Source organism: Xyrauchen texanus, chromosome 19 (genome assembly GCF_025860055.1).
Source record: "Xyrauchen texanus isolate HMW12.3.18 chromosome 19, RBS_HiC_50CHRs, whole genome shotgun sequence".
Classification (NCBI taxonomy): Eukaryota; Metazoa; Chordata; class Actinopteri; order Cypriniformes; family Catostomidae; genus Xyrauchen; species Xyrauchen texanus.
The window spans coordinates 44,302,877-44,322,876 of record NC_068294.1 but is presented as its reverse complement, the minus strand read 5'-3'; the positions used below and the strand labels follow the sequence as shown (position 1 = coordinate 44,322,876).

At 41.6% G+C, this 20,000-nt stretch overlaps 2 protein-coding genes across 2 annotated transcripts in view; one reads left to right on the top strand and one right to left on the bottom strand.

Moving 5' to 3' along the window:
• Positions 1-3,003: 3,003 nt before the first annotated feature.
• On the bottom strand, positions 3,004-13,974 carry LOC127659619 (ubiquitin-conjugating enzyme E2 K-like). Its single transcript, XM_052149519.1, has 7 exons — positions 13,849-13,974; positions 11,645-11,738; positions 10,806-10,864; positions 5,828-5,910; positions 5,244-5,343; positions 4,885-5,013; positions 3,004-3,792 (listed from the first exon to the last, which is right to left on the bottom strand). The coding sequence occupies exons 1-7, from the start codon at positions 13,942-13,944 to the stop codon at positions 3,718-3,720; spliced, it is 636 nt and encodes a 211-aa protein (XP_052005479.1). The 5' UTR covers positions 13,945-13,974; the 3' UTR covers positions 3,004-3,717.
• A 1,164-nt stretch (positions 13,975-15,138) lies between these two features.
• si:ch73-341k19.1 (uncharacterized) overlaps positions 15,139-20,000 on the top strand; it is a 5,420-nt gene continuing 558 nt past the window's right edge. The window contains exons 1-2 of the mRNA XM_052149524.1: positions 15,139-15,230; positions 15,551-15,719. Coding sequence (XP_052005484.1) covers positions 15,219-15,230; positions 15,551-15,719 — 181 coding nt within the window. The 5' untranslated portion in view covers positions 15,139-15,218. The remainder of the gene's footprint in view (positions 15,231-15,550; positions 15,720-20,000) is intronic.

Here is a 20,000-nt window from a genome sequence, read left to right as displayed (position 1 = left end):
CATCATTTACTCACCCTCATGCCATCCCAGATATGTATGGCTTTCTTTCTTATTTAGTACACAACTTAAGATTTTTAGAAGCATATTTCAGCTCTGTAGGTTCATATAATGCAAGTGAAAGGTGACTAGAATTTTGAAGGTCCAAAAAGCATAAAGACAGTATAAAAGTAATCCAGACGACTCCAGTGGATTAATCCATGTCTTCTAAAGTGATCCAATGGATTTGACATGATAACAGACAAAAATGTAACATATTTTTCATTATAAAAATTGAACTGGGTAATATTGACGCTGACTATCACACCTGGAGTCGTGAGTTCGAATTCAGGGTGTGGTGAGTGACTCCAGTCAGGTCTCCATAGCAACCAAATTGGCCCGGTTGCTAGGGAGGGTAGTCACATGGGATAACCTCCTCGTGGTGGTGATTAGTGGTTCTCTCAATGGGGTGTGTGGTGAGTTGTGTGTGGATCGTGGAGAGTAGCATGAGCCTCCACATGCTGTGAGTCTCCGCGGTGTCATGCACGAGTCACGTGATCAGATGCGCGGATTGACGGTCTCAGAAGCGGAGGCAACTGAGACTCGTCCTTCACCACCCGGATTGAGAAGAGTAACCGCGCCACCAAGTAGTGGGAATTGGGCTTTCCAAATTGGGGAGAAAAGTGACGTTTTATAGTTAAAATGTGCTTAAATATCATTCATTTTCGCACACAACGTGATCGATTCGCTTTAGAAGACATTGATATCACCGCTGGAGATAGGATGGATTACTCTTATGCTTTTTGGACCTCCAAATATCTAATCACCATCCCCAACCATTCTAAGGACCTGCTGTGCATGGATATTTTTCTACAAATATTCAAAAATGTCGTGCAGAAGACAGAAAGTCCTACACATCTCAGAAGGCATGAGGATTTTTTGGGGAACTACCCTTTTAAGATGCATTTCGGGTGATCCGATCACGTGGTCAGCCCTAAGTACAGGTCTAAACGGGGTCTAAAACGTTTTGTGATCGGATCGCAAAAACCACATAGTGGCTAAAATCGCACGTGACCACATCGCAATTGAGGTTCAATCAACCCCAGTGCTAAAACAAGAGTTTAAAGTTTGCTGGTTACAAGCGGCTTTAAACGGAAATAACCATCCGATCTGAAAACGTAAAAAAGCAGATACATACGCAATCACGAGAGCTTCACAGATCTTCTTTTGTGTGTTTGATATCAACACAGATGACAAGCACAAACACCTGAAATCCTTTAATACAGATAAAGCACTAAAATAAGGGATTATTTTGCTTATCCAAAGTGTCTTACAGTGCACTTATTACAGGGACAATCCCCCCGGAGCAACCTGGAGTTAAGTGTCTTACTCAAGGACACAATGGTGGTGACTGTGGGGATCAAACCAGCAACCTTCTGATTACCAATGTATTATACAGAGCACTTATTACAGGGACAATCCCCCCAGAGCAACCTGGAGTTAAGTGTCTTACTCAAGGACACAATGGTGGTGACTGTGGGGATCAAACCAGCAACCTTCTGATTACCAGTTATGTGCTTTAGTCCACTACACCACCACCACCTCTATTAGTCATAACTGAGCTCTTTTCCACCATTAATGTCTCAAACTCGGCCTTTGATGTGTGTGTGTGTGTGTGTGTCGTGTGTGTGTGTGCATTTGGGGTAGATCAGCTGCCAAAAGTTTTCTGCATTGTGTTAGATTTATAGATTGTATTTGACCAATAAAAAGTAAAAAATGCTCTGTGTTTTAGGCTTTCCCATTCATTTCCTATGGCGGGTCAATTTGACCCAAAGAGTACAAGTGTTACTTTTTAAAAATTTATTAACATTGTTTTTACAACCACTAACCGTGCGTTCAGACCAGAAGCGCGAGGCGTAAAAATTCGGTATCGAAAATTCGTGGACGCTCTGGCGTATTTGAAATTGGCGGCAGCGTTAGATTGAGAATGCTGGTTTTGTGAACTGTATTTAAATGGGACACAAAACACCCAGACATGTCGACCGGTATCTTTATTGCCGACATATCACAAGTAGCGTATATCCTCATGATATATTTGAATATATTATTATATAATATTATATAAACCATAATATCCACTTCATCAACTCACATGGCACACCAACAGCTTCAGACATCTTTGTCCACGTTTTATTTTATTTATATCCCTGTAAACCCGCCACGACAATAATCAGTTTCTCCTCCATTTTATCTTCGGAACGAATGTTTGGTGGGAACCAACGTTTACACGGTTGTGTTCTCTAGACTTCGCTAGAGCGGAGCACTTCTATATTCCAATAGGTTGCCGCCGAACCGCGTCACAGCTCATTACCATAATGTTGCCCGCACTTGAACTTTCCTCTGATGCCCACAACGCCCAAGACTCGCCGCGCCGCCGAGAGACGCTGTCATAGAAAATGAGCGACTTCCGGTCGATTTGGCGCTCTCGGCGAATATTTTCCCACTCCCTGAAAGATATTAATGAAATAAGTGTTGTGCGATATCTCACCGGTCTCTATGACATCACTAGACTCTTTAAACAGTAAACAAAAATGACACCTGTCAATCATTTTGCTTGTTCTCATAGTGTTGCAGTGAATTATTGAGGCTTAATGCCATTTTTATGCCATGTTGTTCATAACAGTTGCCAGCTGAGGGCGCTGTTGTGCTGCTGTTGTTTTTGACAACCGTTTCTGCTCGTGTCGGTCACAATAAAGCAACTTCGGTGTCTTTGGAGTGCGGGGGTTTTATTAAAAGGGGGCGTGGCTAATCCAACAGCTCAGCTTGACAGCTTGTGGAAATTCTAGGATGGCTAAAATCACTTACAGCACCTTTTAAGTAAGTACTGCTGTGCTTTTAGTTGCCATGTAGTGCTTTTAACCTCTCGCACCTTCTCATGTTATTACATGCTTACAACTGCAAAAATAAATTGTGCATATAGAAGTTAGTTTTTGCCCTTTCAGATCTTGTATCTAATGCAAAATCAAATACAGATCATCAAAACATCACATGATCAGCCATGAAACTGGTGTTTATTTCACTATTCCACAATGCAATAATAAATAAAGGCATTGCCACATTGCTTTAATTTATACAGACTTTAATAGCTTTATTTACAGATTATTTTCTCTCGTATATTTCACAGGATGTGGGTGTTTTATTCCAGTCTTGATTGTTTGACAGAACATCTTCTAGTGTGTCGCATTTCACGTCTGTCTGTAGTTTTAAAAACAGAACCGGATAAAAGGGAGGCGGCTTAGCTGGGAGGGAGAGAGATTGCAGTGTTGATTGGGTAAGTGTGTGTGTGAGGGGGGGCTACAGTCTGCCTAGTGTCAGATTGCTGGACCGTTCTGAAGGTGATGATCATGAAGATGGGGAAATTATCAGACAAAAAAGGCACATAAAAAAAGATGGACAAGGTAGAAAGAGAAATCTGACGGTGAAGGAATAGTTCACACGAATGAACTCTGTCAGCATTTACTCACCCTCATTTCATACAGGTTTGGAACAACATGATGGCAGAATTGCATTTCTAGGTGAACTATTCCTTTAAGGAATTGCAAAAGATGGAGAGAGACAGAGACGAGTTGTGTGTTCTGATGAAGGTGGACCGAGGAAGAGGAGAAGAGGATGAAGAGTGGGTGTGTCAGAGTACAGGTGGGGTGGATGTCAGATATGGTGTTTTGGCCCCTCAGGTTGGACTCAGTTGCTAAGCAGCAGTTCTGTTGCCGTTTCCACATCCCAGGATTTCGACGACAATGCCACTATTACTGCATTCTGGAGGGAAAAGAAGTTGGACATCAGTGACGCTGAGGAGAGGAAATACACAGATGCATGTGTGAAAAATGAGCTTGGAAAAATTGCAAGCGGCAGCCAAAAAATGCACCAGAGTTGAAGAGGTCTAAGATTTGTATTATAACATACAAATGCATTTTTTTGGCTGCCGCTTGCAATTTTTCAACACTCAAATTTAAAAGCTTATCTTACACACATACAGTGGACTAAAGAGCAAAAAATTGGTCAAATATTTTTTTTCTTCCACGATCAAAGCACGACTCACCACACACCCCTTTGAAAGCGAGAACCACATTATAGCGACCACGAGGAGGTTACCCCATGTGACTCTACCCTCCCTAGCAACCGAGCCAATTTGGTTGCTAAGGAGACCTGGCTGGAGTCAATCACCACACGCCCCATTGAGAGCGAGAACCACATTATAGCGACCACGAGGAGGTTACTATAGTGTATGTGTTTGTGTGAAGAATTTCTCACTTTATCAAAGCCCATAGCGCAGAGTTCGTCTATTTTGCGTGTTTCATTAATTGTCAAATTGTCATTGATTTCGTCAAAAATGTCACATTCCGCAACATTCTGCTAATAGCACCACACTGTAGTATGTACCGAAAATAGCAACAAGATGATATTGTACCGCTTTAAATAGTTTTGGTATCCCAATATTTAATTAGTACCGGTATACTAACTACACAACCCTTGTTTGTTTGTGTGTGTGTGTGTGTGTTGTAGCAGTTAGCGCTACAAACCTGGTGACCCAAGTTCGATTCCTGCTCATGGCCAACACCAGTGATGATTATCTGAACCGGTCCCGGGCCTCCCCTAGGTCGACTCAGCCTAAAATGAGTACCTGGTGCGGTGTGTAAAACATCGCCACTGGGGAGACAAAGGCAGTCGGGCGTGGTGCTGGCCACCCACCCCCTCGTGTACCGTTCCGGCCTTCATAGGTGCTCGCTAACAGCACTTGCCCCTACAGTCTGTTAAGGCTAAATGGGGGATCTTTGTCTTTGTGTGTGTATGTATGTGAGTGTGTGAGTGTGTGTGTGTGTGTATGTGTGAGTGTGAAGAATTTCTCACTTTATCAAAGCCCATAGCGCAGAGTTTGTCTATTTTGCGTGTGTAATCCGGACTTGAGACCGGAGCTCCTGCGTAAACGTGAGACCAGAGTCGAGCCGTCTGTTTGAACATCTCTGGGTTCTGTTTATACTGAACACAGGAAACAGAGAGAAGTGAGAAGAGGAAATGAGCACAGTATGTAAAATAAGAGAGCTTGATGAAGGAATGTAATTTCAGAGGTGGATCAAGTTATTACATTCTGGTGAAAGATTGTACGATTATTTTGTCTTTGGAAAAACACGCATCCGTCATGCATGTGATGTTTTCGCAATGAGACCAGGAATGTGTATTCCTGTAAATGTGCAGACACACACACACACCTGATTGGCAACTACTGCGTCTTGTGGATCATCTGGTTCTGCAGCCGCCAGAAGAGCCTGTAGTGACAATAACACTGTTCTGAGGGTCATCGCCGCTGCCCTGAAACACACACACACACACACACACACACACACACACACACTTGTTGTGTTTCCATGTTTTATGGGGACTTTCCATAGACATAATGGTTTTTATACTGTACAAACTTTATATTCTATCCCCTAAACCTAACCCTACCCCTAAACCTAACCCTCACAGAAAACATTCTGCATTTTTACATTTTCAAAAACATAATTTAGTATGATTTATAAGCTGTTTTCCTCATGGGGACCAACAAAATGTCCCCACAAGGTCAAACATTTAGGGTTTTACTATCCTTATGGGGACATTTGGTCCCCACAAAGTGATAAATACACGCTCACACACACACACACACACACACACACACACACACACACACACACACACACACTCTCTCACACACACACACACACACACACACACACCCTCTCCCACACACACACACGATGAGTCTCATTAGCTTCAGAGCACTAGTTACTGTGAAAGGAAAGTAAAATCTCACCACTGGTCCTTCAGGATGTCCAAACAAATGGCACCAGTGACCGAGCTGATGTTGGGATGCCAGATCTTTGTGATAAACCGAACCTGAAACACAACAAGAGAAACTGTCATGTGATTTTCTCACAGTGGCTAGTGATGTCAGCATACAAGATAAACCTCACGTTAACCCTTTGAGCTCTGAAGGTGTTTATAAAGATTTCCTGTTTCAGTGGCATACCCAAAATTACAGGATTATAACTCGACAAAACAAAACAAGGAGGGTCGAGTGTTTGTATCATTGCAAAGAAAACTTGTCACATTTTTACATGACGATATTCATTATGATACATTCTTAGATTCTCAGTCTAAGAAACTGACGGAAAATTTTTTGCCAAAAATGTACTTTTTTTCTTATTTAACATGATATATCTCTGGGTGTAAATAATGTGGCTCCAAAAAACTGCTTTTGTTTCATTCTCAATCATGTCGACTGTATCTGAGGAAAGTTTTGTGTTGATACGACAAAGCGATCAATAGTTACAACATTACAAATATAATTGATCATAGTGTCCAAAAACATCTCCAAACAAATAAAAGATAATAATTGTACATAAGAACTAATTACACATGCAAACACAACGACTAAAGGTTTGCATAGCATGCAGACATGATTTTAGTCATGAGATTTCACAGAATGAGTTTCATTCTGTGTCATTTGAGTCATCATTGAGTCTGTGTCAGTGTATTTGGCGCCATCTCCTGGTGGTCATATGTAACATTGTGCTTCATGTGGATTATCTAATGATCTATACATCTGATTATCTTGTGTGTGGACTCGTTTGAAAGATAAGCACAGACTCTAAATAATCATATGTGATATTTTATGCTCTGTTTATTTTTTGTGAAGGTATAAGTGAAAATGCGGCATATAAGCAACAGCAACATAATTATCAAAGACATATATTTAGCTGTTACTCGCTATATTTTCATCTGTGAGTAAAACAAATAGTCTGGTTGTATTTTACTCTTTAAGAGCTTTCCAACAACATATGACACATGAATATTTGATGAGATTGATGTTTTTACTTATTGTAATAATACAAATAATAATGCAATGATCAATAAAATGTAACATTTCTGATTTATCTGTAAATTTCAAAGCACTTGTTCAGTTTTGGTCATAATGTATACATGCATTATAAAGTAGAGCTTCTAAACTTTCTAAACACACATTGTGTGTTGGTCAAGACTGCAGTTATTATAATATTAATGATTATATGGTGCCCGTCCGAACTTAAAGCATTAAAGGAATAATTCACCTAAACACACAGTATGACACACACAGTTATTGGACGGTTTAAGACTTGGAATATAGTGCACAAGTCGACTACCGGACTATATTTTTGGTATGTTTTGCTTTACCAAAGAAAGATGGACACTATGAACTGTTTTTATGGAGAAAAATAAATAAATATACATATATATATATATATATATATTTTTTTTTTTTTGGGTCATTCTCACATCAATTAAGGGAATTGTTGACATCAACATCAGCTTTTTTGCTATTCTGGCAACATACATATAATAATAACTTATAACTTCTCAATCTCAGTAAAATAAGTTTATTGCGAGTGCCATTAAGTTTCCTCAAGAGTGCCGTTTGACTTTAACCGTTGGGAAGATTGGTAAAAAATGTCCGTTTCAGCTTATCAAAACTTTGATTCAACAATTAATTTGTATTATCAATCAAAAAGTTCACAGAAGCCGCCATGTGCCATTTTATATGTATTAAAATGTTTTAGTAAACATATATGTAGGTCAAAACCGCTGTCTAAAACGATGTATTGCTTTATTAAAGCACACAAATCATTTAATTCTATTTATTCAAACAGAGTGGAAAACATTTCTAAACAAATGCAAAATAAATGTGAAGATAAATATCAAATATCGTCAAAAGGCTGAAAATACTGACCAATATATTTTTACATCACATCTAGAACAACAAACACTAGTAACCTCCTGTGACCCGAACGGGATTGCCTTGGGCATTGTGGCTTGCTGAGCGCGTTACCGCGGAGACGTACCAAATGTGGAGGCTTCACGCTATTCTCCGCGGCATCCACGCACAACTCGCCACACGCCCCACCGAGAGCGAGAACCACATTATAGCGACCACGAGGAGGTTACCCCATCTGACTCTACCCGCCCTAGCAACTGGCCAATTTGGTTGCTAAGGAGACCTGACTGGAGTCACTCGGCACACCCTGGATTCAAACTCACGACTCCAGCGGTGATAGTCAGCATCAGTACTCACTGAGATACACAGAACCTCAAGTTGTGAAATTTTATATAATATCAAGCTATAGAAAGTCAGATATTGTTTTTTTTTATCAAATTGTTTATCATGTGTCCAGAAGTGATTATTCATGTTTATGAGATGTTATTCAGTAATTATCATAATTAATTCAGATTGAAAGTAATGTCCAGCATCATCCAATCACAGCCAACCATGTTCAGATAAAATGATCCATTATAAATGTTGAATCTATGTACTGATGATCAATGAGTGTCCAAACATCATCTGCAGCCTGAAACTGAACTTATGATCAGATTTTAGGAGTGAACGCACTTAACTGCATAGAGAGATATAGGATGCTCCCTTGCTCCCTATTTAGTGAATGACTTAACCTCCAGTGTGCTGTCTGTCTGCACTGGTCTCAGAACAGTTATAGGAGAGCTATAGGATGCTCCCTTGCTCCCTATTTAGTGCACGACTTAACCTCCAGTGTGCTGTCTGTCTGCACTGGTCTCAGAACAGTTATAGGAGAGCTATAGGATGCTCCCTTGCTCCCTATTTAGTGCATGACTTAACCTCCAGTGTGCTGTCTGTCTGCACTGGTCTCAGAACAGTTATACGAGAGCTATAGGATGCTCCGTTGCTCCCTATTTAGTGAATGACTTAACCTCCAGTGTGCTGTCTGTCTGCACTGGTCTCAGAACAGTTATAGAGAGCTATAGGATGCTCCCTTGCTCCCTATTTAGTGCATGACTTAACCTCCAGTGTGCTGTCTGTCTGCACTGGTCTCAGAACAGTTATAGGAGAGCTATAGGATGCTCCCTTGCTCCCTATTTAGTGCATGACTTAACCTCCAGTGTGCTGTCTGTCTGCACTGGTCTCAGAACAGTTATAGGAGAGCTATAGGATGCTCCCTTGCTCCCTATTTAGTGCATGACTTAACCTCCAGTGTGCTGTCTGTCTGCACTGGTCTCAGAACAGTTATAGGAGAGCTATAGGATGCACCCTTGCTCCCTATTTAGTGCATGACTTAACCTCCAGTGTGCTGTCTGTCTGCACTGGTCTCAGAACAGTTATAGGAGAGCTATAGGATGCACCCTTGCTCCCTATTTAGTGCATGACTTAAGCTCCAGTGTGCTGTCTGTCTGCACTGGTCCCAGAACAGTTATAGGAGAGCTATAGGATGCTCCCTTGCTCCCTATTTAGTGCATGACTTAACCTCCAGTGTGCTGTCTGTCTGCACTGGTCTCAGAACAGTTATAGGAGAGCTATAGGATGCTCCCTTGCTCCCTATTTAGTGCATGACTTAACCTCCAGTGTGCTGTCTGTCTGCACTGGTCTCAGAACAGTTATAGGAGAGCTATAGGATGCTCCCTTGCTCCCTATTTAGTGCATGACTTAACCTCCAGTGTGCTGTCTGTCTGCACTGGTCTCAGAACAGTTATAGGAGAGCTATAGGATGCTCCCTTGCTCCCTATTTAGTGCATGACTTAACCTCCAGTGTGCTGTCTGTCTGCACTGGTCCCAGAACAGTTATAGGAGAGCTATAGGATGCTCCCTTGCTCCCTATTTAGTGCATGACTTAACCTCCAGTGTGCTGTCTGTCTGCACTGGTCTCAGAACAGTTATAGGAGAGCTATAGGATGCTCCCTTGCTCCCTATTTAGTGCATGACTTAACCTCCAGTGTGCTGTCTGTCTGCACTGGTCTCAGAACAGTTATAGAGAGCTATAGGATGATCCCTTGCTCCCTATTTAGTGCATGACTTAACCTCCAGTGTGCTGTCTGTCTGCACTGGTCTCAGAACAGTTATAGAGAGCTATAGGATGATCCCTTGCTCCCTATTTAGTGCATGACTTAATCTCCAGTGTGCTGTTTGTTTGCACTGGTCTCAGAACAGTTATAGGAGAGCTATAGGATGCTCCCTTGCTCCCTATTTAGTGCATGACTTAACCTCCAGTGTGCTGTCTGTCTGCACTGGTCTCAGAACAGTTATAGGAGAGCTATAGGATGCTCCCTTGCTCCCTATTTAGTGCATGACTTAAGCTCCAGTGTGCTGTCTGTCTGCACTGGTCCCAGAACAGTTATAGGAGAGATATAGGATGCTCCCTTGCTCCCTATTTAGTGCATGACTTAACCTCCAGTGTGCTGTCTGTCTGCACTGGTCTCAGAACAGTTATAGGAGAGCTATAGGATGCTCCCTTGCTCCCTATTTAGTGCATGACTTAACCTCCAGTGTGCTGTCTGTCTGCACTGGTCTCAGAACAGTTATAGAGAGCTATAGGATGCTCCCTTGCTCCCTATTTAGTGCATGACTTAACCTCCAGTGTGCTGTCTGTCTGCACTGGTCTCAGAACAGTTTGAAATGCATCTTATGTTCATCATCAGAAGTTTAACCCTTAAATGACAGTCTAGAGTCTTGTGAACAATATTCAGTCAGTAAATTAATTTAAATTATACGTTGCCTATAGCAAAGCCAAAATACAACATCCACGCATGTGGACGTGGGGTCGCACGAGGTTAAACTACATCAGCTATTATTTTATCAATGCAGACTAGCAGATCACGCTCTGGTTAGATGCTAAATGCTTTCAGTGTGATCATAGTTGTAGTTATCCAGCAGTTCTTATATGTGATCCAACCAGGGCCCGGTCTGTACGTCTAAAGCGGGACGTCCCTCACGCGCCGGTCTCACTACTCACCTTTGGTGGATTAAAAGGATACGTCTCTGGAATTTTAATTTCTAGCTGATATCTTCCACCTGCCAACCAAGAAAAAACAAAGTGACCAAACAGTGGAGCCAAAATCAAAGCAATATAGTGAATCTACAACACATTAGAGTCAATAAACAACAGTGTGACAACTTTCAGACGTCCGGCTGATTAATGGTCACGTTTAGTTTGGGAATGAATCAGTCTTTTTGAACAAATCTTTTAAGTGGAATTGCAGACACAAGTCTTTTGAATCCATTCACCAAAAAGATTTGTTCATTGATTCGTTCATTGATTCGTTCATTGATTTGTTCATTGATTCGTTCATTGATCTGTTCATTGATTCTTTCATTGATTCATTCATTGATTCGTTCATTGATCTGTTCATTGATTCATTCATTGATTCGTTCATTGATTCATTCATTGATTTGATTCGTTCATTGATTTGATTCGTTCATTGATTCATTCATTAATTCATTCATTGATTCGTTAATTGATTCATTCATTGATTCGTTCAATGATTCGTTCAATGATTCGTTCATTGACAATTTCTCCACAATTTTCGCCTTTTCGCCAGTGATTATTGCTAATTGCAATGAACCAAAAGACAAATCATTCACAACCAAAACTAAGACTAAGTCTAATTATTCTTTATTAAAAGTTGCGAGTCACTGGGATGAATCAAAATCACCACCGCTGCAGGTGACGAATGTGTGCCGTCAGGTTCTCACTGTCTCTCCATTTTCTAACAACTCAAATAAAACACCTAAAACATCGACCAAAACGTTCAAACCCATACCAGGTCACTAGATAACGACTGTTTCTCTCACCTTCATACGGTGTGTCTGGTGGTCCTGCAATCTCCCCCTTCAATTCTGTGAAATTCTCGTCCACTAAATCCACCTTGATCTGGTTTTTACTCGTCTGTGTGAATAAGAAGTCATGCAGGTTTAGTGAAGTGTCAACGTGTGGCTGGTTTGAAGTGTTAAACTTGAACCTCAAACAAACCCAGACCTCAAACCCCAATCAAACCCAAACTTCAAACCCAGACACTCAATTTAGCTCAAACTTCAGGTCCAAAACACAGACAGGAAGTGATGCAGTCACAGTACAGAATACAGGCTAGGGTCGCCACCCGTCCCAGAGTTTAGGTCAATTTCCCACCACACTAAGCAAAGAGGAGAATCAAAAGCATCTTATAAGAATCATTAGAAAGTCTGATTAATTATAATGATCTGGTTTGTTCGGATAATTGTGATTTTTCACTTTTGTGTGAACACTCGTTTAAACTTTAGTCTATTTCTATTTTTACTAAATAATATATATATATATATACATACACATTTTCATGGACTTGTGAGTCATTTGTCTTGAACTCAACCCTGTGTCCAGTCGAGTCATTGAAAACAAACCAATCGTTGGATAAAGTAGATATTTACCTACAGTCAAAAAAAGACTTTGAGAAACATCCATTGGTGCGGTGTCTTAATAAGGGGCTGTTCTCACCAAACGCGTTGTTGCTTCCACCCATGCTGTTTATCAGTTGTTTTTCTATGTAAAAATGCTAAAAGGATGTCCATTGCACCACATATCGCTCTGTTCTTCAGTGAATAAAGATGCTGACTATCACCGCTGGAGTCGTGAGTTTGAATCCAGCTGGGTCTCCTTAGCAACCAAATTGGTCTGGTTGCTAGGGGGGGTAGAGTCACATGGGGTAACCTCCTCGTGGTCGCTATAATGTGGTTCTCGCTCTTGGTGGGGCATGTGGTGAGTTGTGCGTGGATGCCGCTGAGAATAGCGTGAAGCCTCCACACGCGCTACGTCTCCACGGTAACGTGCTCAAGCTTAGGAAAATACTAAATGAGGTTTATTTGATATATGAGCCTATAATCAATAGTTCTTTAAACTATACATTTAATACATTCATAAAAACACTCTCGTATTAGACTTAGGCTTTGGACTCCAACACTGTTAGAATATAAAAATTTTCATATACCATGGTATTTATATGGTACTCCAGGAAAGTTTCATGATTATCATGGTATTACTATAATGATACATGTATGTCCAAAACACCATGATATTACCATGGTAAATAACCAAAACACCTACCACAGTACTTTAAAGCTTTGCCTTAAACTTCACAATCTCACTTTGCCAGCTCTAATGTTTAACACCCATATTTCAGTTTTAAATTAATTGTAGTCATTACAATATAAGCTACTCTTTATTTAGGGAACATTTCTGTAATTGAATGCAGTGATTTTGTGTATACGGAGTTTTTTATTTGTTCAGATTAAGATTGAAGGTTTCAACCAAACTTTATATAAAAGCATATACACATTTTACACACACAATTTACAGAATACAAAGGTTTAGGAGTCATAAATGATAATTTTAATGAATATTTAAGAGAGCTTACAGTAGATGCTACACAGCTATCAGACCTAAACCGCGACAAAAACTACAATAAAAGTGTAAAACCCGGTGAAATTTTACAAAGTAACCCAAATAGTCCCTCTCATTTTACATTTCTAACATTGTTTAAATGTAAAATGATGTGTTTATAAGAGTGAATGTGTGTGTTTATCGATTAGGGGCCTTCCGTTAGCTAAAGGCTAACAGGCCTTTCCATGAAACACACAAAAAAACACATAAGATGCCAAATAAACACAATAATCTTCCAGAAACGCTCAAATAAACGCATTTAATGTCCAAAGTTGTGTGTGACGCTGCTCGTCAGGTTTTTTTGGACTCGTTTTATCTGCGGTTCGGCCTAGACGGGACACACATCCCATAATATCCGCTCAAACGTCTATCTGAAATGTGCAAAAGCACATTAAACGGCTTTATTTTGATGCACCACACGATTAACGGCTGTTTTTACATGCACGGCTTCGGTCCGGATCAAGATGCATGTGTTGGCATGTCTGATTCACACCCGATCTGTACATCAACATATGCGATGCATCGTCAAGCATGATTGACAGCTGTCGGGTGAAATGTGCAGGTGTGTATGAAAGGCTGAACGCACCTCTTCGCTCTTCAGAACCTCTTTAAACTCCCGTTTGATTCGCTGGACCGCGATGTTGGCCATGCTGCTTGTGCACCACCACATCAACATCAACATCAACACCTCTCTCTCTCTCTCTCTCTCTCTCTCTCTGCTCTCTCTCTCTCTCTCTCTCTCTCTCTCTCTCTCTCTCTCTCTCTCTCTCTCTCTCTCTCAATTCAAAGAGCTTTATTGGCATGACAAAAATATGTTGTATTGCCAAAGCAATTACATAGAAAAACAGAACAGGATCTGAACAAGGACATGAGAACAATAATAACTATAAAGAAATAATAATTCAGCATCAATGCATCATTATATAGGGTTGGTAACAGGGGATTGGGGTAAGGGGTCAACACATTCATGTACATTCACAACCAGTAATGCAGTAACTCTCCAGTAATGCCAGTAACTCTCCATTAATGCAAGTAACTCTCCGGTAAGTATATTTATATAATAAATTATATTTATTATAATTATTTAATCTTTATATATTTAATGATGCCTAAATCAGCCACTGTAGATAGCTAATATTTACATTCGATATTATAAATAAGTAGATAACATGATACCTCAGATTGAGTTTCCTTTATGCTTGTGAAATGGGCGGGGTGTGTGAAGTAGGCACTGTTGTATACATTTTTTTGTGTGTGTGTAAATTTAGCCCAAACACAGCACAGACAGTGAAAAACAATGGGCGTTTCCCAATAAATGGGCGTTTTCAAACCGGGATGGGTGTTTTTCAACCGTTTTATTTGATTTGTTGAAATCTAGTGGGCGGATCCTATGGAGTTATATATGTGCCACAATTCCACACATGCAAAATTACATTTTGAGTGCAAAACATTTTTCTGCATGTGCAAGATGAAATTTTGAACAAAAAGAAGTTATTTTGCATGCCAAAGATTATATTTTGAGTGCAAAAAAGTTTTTTTCTCAATGTGCAAGAGGATATTCTGAAACGCAGAAAACATTCTCCATGCGCAATATGATATTTTGAGTGCACAAAAATGTTTCTGCACATGCAAGATTGATTTGAGCACCAAAAAAGATATTTTTCAAGTCAATCAATTTTGCGCTGTTAAATTTTATTTTGATGTTAATTTTGCTTTGTCCTCCTAGCCACTCTGCATGCAAAATACCTTTTTGCATGCTCAATATATATATATATATTTGATTATTTTTTTTTTTTTTAATTTTTTTTTTTTGTGCGCTCAAAATATAATTTTGTGCGCGCAGAATTGTGTCACTAATGTAACTCCATAGTGGGATCCCTCCACCTTGAGCCACACGGAAAGTGTTGTGAGTTGCGGAAAACTGTCTGAAGCAACACGGGGAAAGATCACTCGCAGATGAGTGTGAAGGTATTTTTGAACGTTTTGATTCATGTGTGTGACTCTGCTTGCTAACTGCCAAGTTAATTATACAAAACTCCAAAACTACGTATGTGAACCGACTATCTATTGTTGACTATTGAGCTAACGTCATCTAGCATCGAGCTGTTTGTGTGTTGCTGATATCACCTTCTCATTTCTTTAACAATAACAGCAATTAGCTATTTAGGTTGATGTACTATAATTCTAGGCAGTGCATAATGTAGCTTGTTAATCTCTGTTGTTGTCTAGTACAAATGTGACGCAGACACTGATCGGAACTGACAGTTTGTAATTTCTTGTCTATTCAGCACATAACAATTAAGCGAAGAGGACAACAACCTCAACCGCAACGATGCCATGCAGATGCACATTTATTTACGTGCCCCTTCTGCACAACTGGCACATGCAAGCCAAGACAGTACCATCAAATAATGACCCATATAGCTGGGCATAAACTGAGGGCTGTTGAACATGGAGGTGAGTGTGTGAACATACTTTCTTTCGTAATACTTTTCAAGAAGGTTGTATTGGTTAACATAAGTGAACTACTTTTTATTTAAATATTTTTCTTTATATATATATATATATATATATATATATATATATTTATTATATATTTTTGTATTTATCCCCTTTTCTCCCAATTTGGAATGCCCGATTCCCATTACATGTGGTGGCACGGTCACTCACCTCAATACGGGTTACCGCCGCTTTTGAGACCGTCAATCCGCGCATCTGATCACGTGACTCATAGCATGACACCGCGGAGACTCACAGCATGTGGAGGCTCATGCTACTCTCCGCGATCCACACACAACTCACCACACGCCCCATTGAGAGAACCACTAATCACCACCACGAGGAGGTTACCCCATGTGACTCTACCCTCCCTAGCAACCGGGACAATTTGGTTGCTAAGGAGACCTGACTGGAGTCACTCACCACACGCCCCATTGAGAGAACCACTAATCACCACCACGAAGAGGTTACCCCATGTGACTCTACCCTCCCTAGCAACCGGGCCAATTTGGTTGCTAAGGAGACCTGACTGGAGTCACTCAGAACGCCATGGATTCAGACTCACTGAGTTACCCAGACCCCAAAATAGCCTACAGATTAAGAACTAAAGACAATTATAAATGTGAAGACAATAATAATCATAATAAATAAGCCTAATATATTCCCATGTGACATTCCCAACAAACAGCGAATCAGACACGAGCACTGACGCTTTTCTTTTGTCTGTTCTTAAAAATATAACGAAGTGTGTTTCTTCAAGCACGTGTCTTTGTGACTAACAGCATTTTTTGTCAAGTGTCACTCGGAGTCGTCTCACAGGTCGCCCGCCTGTTGCGGTTATATGAGCTAAATTACCCGTGTGATATAAGTGTTGAACTGAGGTTGGCTAACATGCTAAAGCTAGTGGCAACATATCACGTGCGCTTCAAACGTCACTTCCATCTTTCCACACTTTAAATGTTTCATATGGGACGATACTACACTTACATACACAACATGGCTGAGTGTATTGTATATTTTAAAAGTGCATAGTGTGTTGTTTGGGACACCGCTTATGCCTTCCAGACGAAACAACAACCCGTCGCGCTCAGCGAATGATGAAAAAAATACATAAAAATCCGCTTTGACCGTTCAGACAAAGACGCATTAAGAAAAATCTGATTTTTATTGGATTCCATACCGATATCAGGCTTGATAAAATCAGATTTTGTTGTGTTTTTGTCCTGTTTAGACTACAAGAACCTAAACGGATTTGAGTCAGATAGGCCAATGCGAACAAAGCCTTACAATGGAAGTCAATCCCCATTAAAGTCTCACATTAAGGGGGTGTTCACACTTGGCAGGTTTGCTTCGATTAAAACAATTTCTGGTGTGATTTGCTCTGTTAGTGCGGTTCATTTGAACAAGTGTGAACGCTGCCATATGAACCTTGGTGCGCACCAACAAGTGGACCGAGACCACCTGAATAATGGGTCTCTGTCCGCTTCCAAACGAACTCTGGTGCAGTTCGATTGATATATGAACACAACAAGCACCAAAGACATCTAAACAGACCAATAACAGGAAGTAATTTCCCTAATACTGACCTCAAGCATACCTGGTTCTTCTCATCATTGGAGCGATATTGCCCATTACGGTTCGGTACCGGCGTCAGCCGCATCCTTCCAGCATATCTTCGTTTGTGTGTGCAACGGAGGAATTCATGCTGCTGTTTTGACTCCTTTACTAGGGCTGGGTATTGTTCAAAAAATTCAGATATCGATACGATAACTCAAAGACTCTCCTGAGCGTTCTGGTCTCCTCATGCCAGGGTCGGAGGGGCAGAGGCTATAACATTAATGTGACTATGTCACCGCTCACAGAAACGGTAATTTAACATGTACACAAGTTAGCCGATTTAGTTTGTTAGTTTTGTTTGCTAAACGTTAACCTTACCTGTCGGAGTCCCAGTCATAGCGCCGCTGCATTCATCAGTAATTTTGGAAGAGGACTCGTGTGGTGAGCATGTTGGAGGAGGACTCGTGTGGTGGGCATGTTGGAGGAGGACTCGCGTGGTGGAGGAGAACTCGTGTGGTGGGCATGTTGGAGGAGGACTCGTGTGGTGGGCAGGTTGATGGAGGACTCGTGTGGTGGGCATGTTGGAGGAGGACTCGTGTGGTGGGCATGTTAGAGGAGGACTTGTGTGGTGGGCATGTTGGAGGAGGACTTGTGTGGTGGAGGAGAACTCGTGTGGTGGGCATGTTGGAGGAGGACTCGTGTGGTGGGCAGGTTGATGGAGGACTCGTGTGGTGGGCAGGTTGGAGGAGGACTCGTGTGGTGGGCAGGTTGATGGAGGACTCGTGTGGTGGGCATGTTGATGGAGGACTCGTGTGGTGGGCAGGTTGGAGGAGGACTCGTGTGGTGGGCAGGTTGATGGAGGACTCGTGTGGTGGGCATGTTGATGGAGGACTCGTGTGGTGGGCAGGTTGGAGGAGGACTCGTGTGGAGGGCATGTTGGAGGAGGACTCGTGTGGTGGGCAGGTTGATGGAGGACTCGTGTGGTGGGCATGTTGATGGACGACTCGTGTGGTGGGCATGTTGGAGGAGGACTCGTGTGGTGGGCATGTTGATGGAGGACTCGTGTGGTGGGCATGTTGGAGGAGGACTCGTGTGGTGGGCAGGTTGATGGAGGACTCGTGTGGTGGGCAGGTTGGAGGAGGACTCGTGTGGTGGGCAGGTTGATGGAGGACTCGTGTGGTGGGCAGGTTGGAGGAGGACTCGTGTGGAGGGCATGTTGGAGGAGGACTCGTGTGGTGGGCAGGTTGATGGAGGACTCGTGTGGTGGGCATGTTGATGGAGGACTCGTGTGGTGGGCATGTTGGAGGAGGACTCGTGTGGTGGGCATGTTGATGGAGGACTCGTGTGATGGGCATGTTGGAGGAGGACTCGTGTGGTGGGCAGGTTGATGGAGGACTCGTGTGGTGGGCATGTTGATGGAGGACTCGTGTGGTGGGCATGTTGGAGGAGGACTCGTGTGGTGGGCAGGTTGACGGAGGACTCGTGTGGTGGGCATGTTGGAGGAGGACTCGTGTGGTGGGCATGTTGAAGGAGGACTCGTGTGGTGGGCATGTCGGAGGATGACTCGTGTGGTGGGCATGTTGAAGTAGGACTTGTGTGGTGGGCATGTCGCGTGCTGTTGGCATAGAGCCTGGTGAAATGTTGCCACACTTTTGATCTTTTCCACATCTTTCACATGTATGGGGTTTGGGACGCATACACACTACAGCCTCACATGTGAGCCACGTCTCTGGGCATAACCGGCATAAACTAGTGTTTTTCCTTGATGCCTAAAAACAGCCAAAGACTGGCACTCTTAGATTTGGGCACGTCTAGCATGCTACATGCTTATCACTGACGTTGACGAGATTAACCCTTTAGGATAATGAAGTTAGTCAAATCGAGAATTTGGCACTGAACGACAAGATATTTTTTGATACTTGATTGTTTAGAGGCAATTCGGTCGGTTTCTAAAATGTACCAAACTCAATACCCGTCCCTATCCTTTACACATTTTATTAACTCTTTGTTGTTCTCAGCTGGTAAAAATACCACCATATAAATCCAACGGATGCATTTCGCCCAGCAGCCAGCACTGTCATCGGCTAAATATACGTCATAAAAGCTGTCCAATCAGGTTGTGACCTTATCCTTATGCCTTTGTTTTGCATCATTAGCTTCTGTGTTAAAAATGCCAGTTTGAACGCTAAGTGAACCAGGACTACATATATCATTTTCTTTTATGGTCCGGACCAAGAGAACCAAGAGAATGGAACTACAAGCGTGAACACACCCTAAAATACTCACTGTTTCAAAAGTATAAACACAAGACGTAAACAACGTGTGTTAACATGATTTTAGTGCGATCGAATCGCACCTCTCCTGTATAGTTATATCCAATTTTACAACTTCGTTGCCATGACAATGTAATGTCAACAAACCCTAAAACGACTGTAAAAATGACGATTTAAACGACTTTACAGTTCAAATAGTACACACGTTTTAACAGATGAATGAATGTAAGTAAGTGCTTTTATTAAATTATAAGCTGCACATTTCTGTCTTTAAACCCTCCAGAAATTGGCCCCATTGACTTCCATTGCAAGTGCCTCACTGGAACATCCAATGGAAATTAAATGTATTTGTGGTAATCAACATTATGCCACGAATGCTGAGCTTAACTTGCACTGAACCCCAAATATT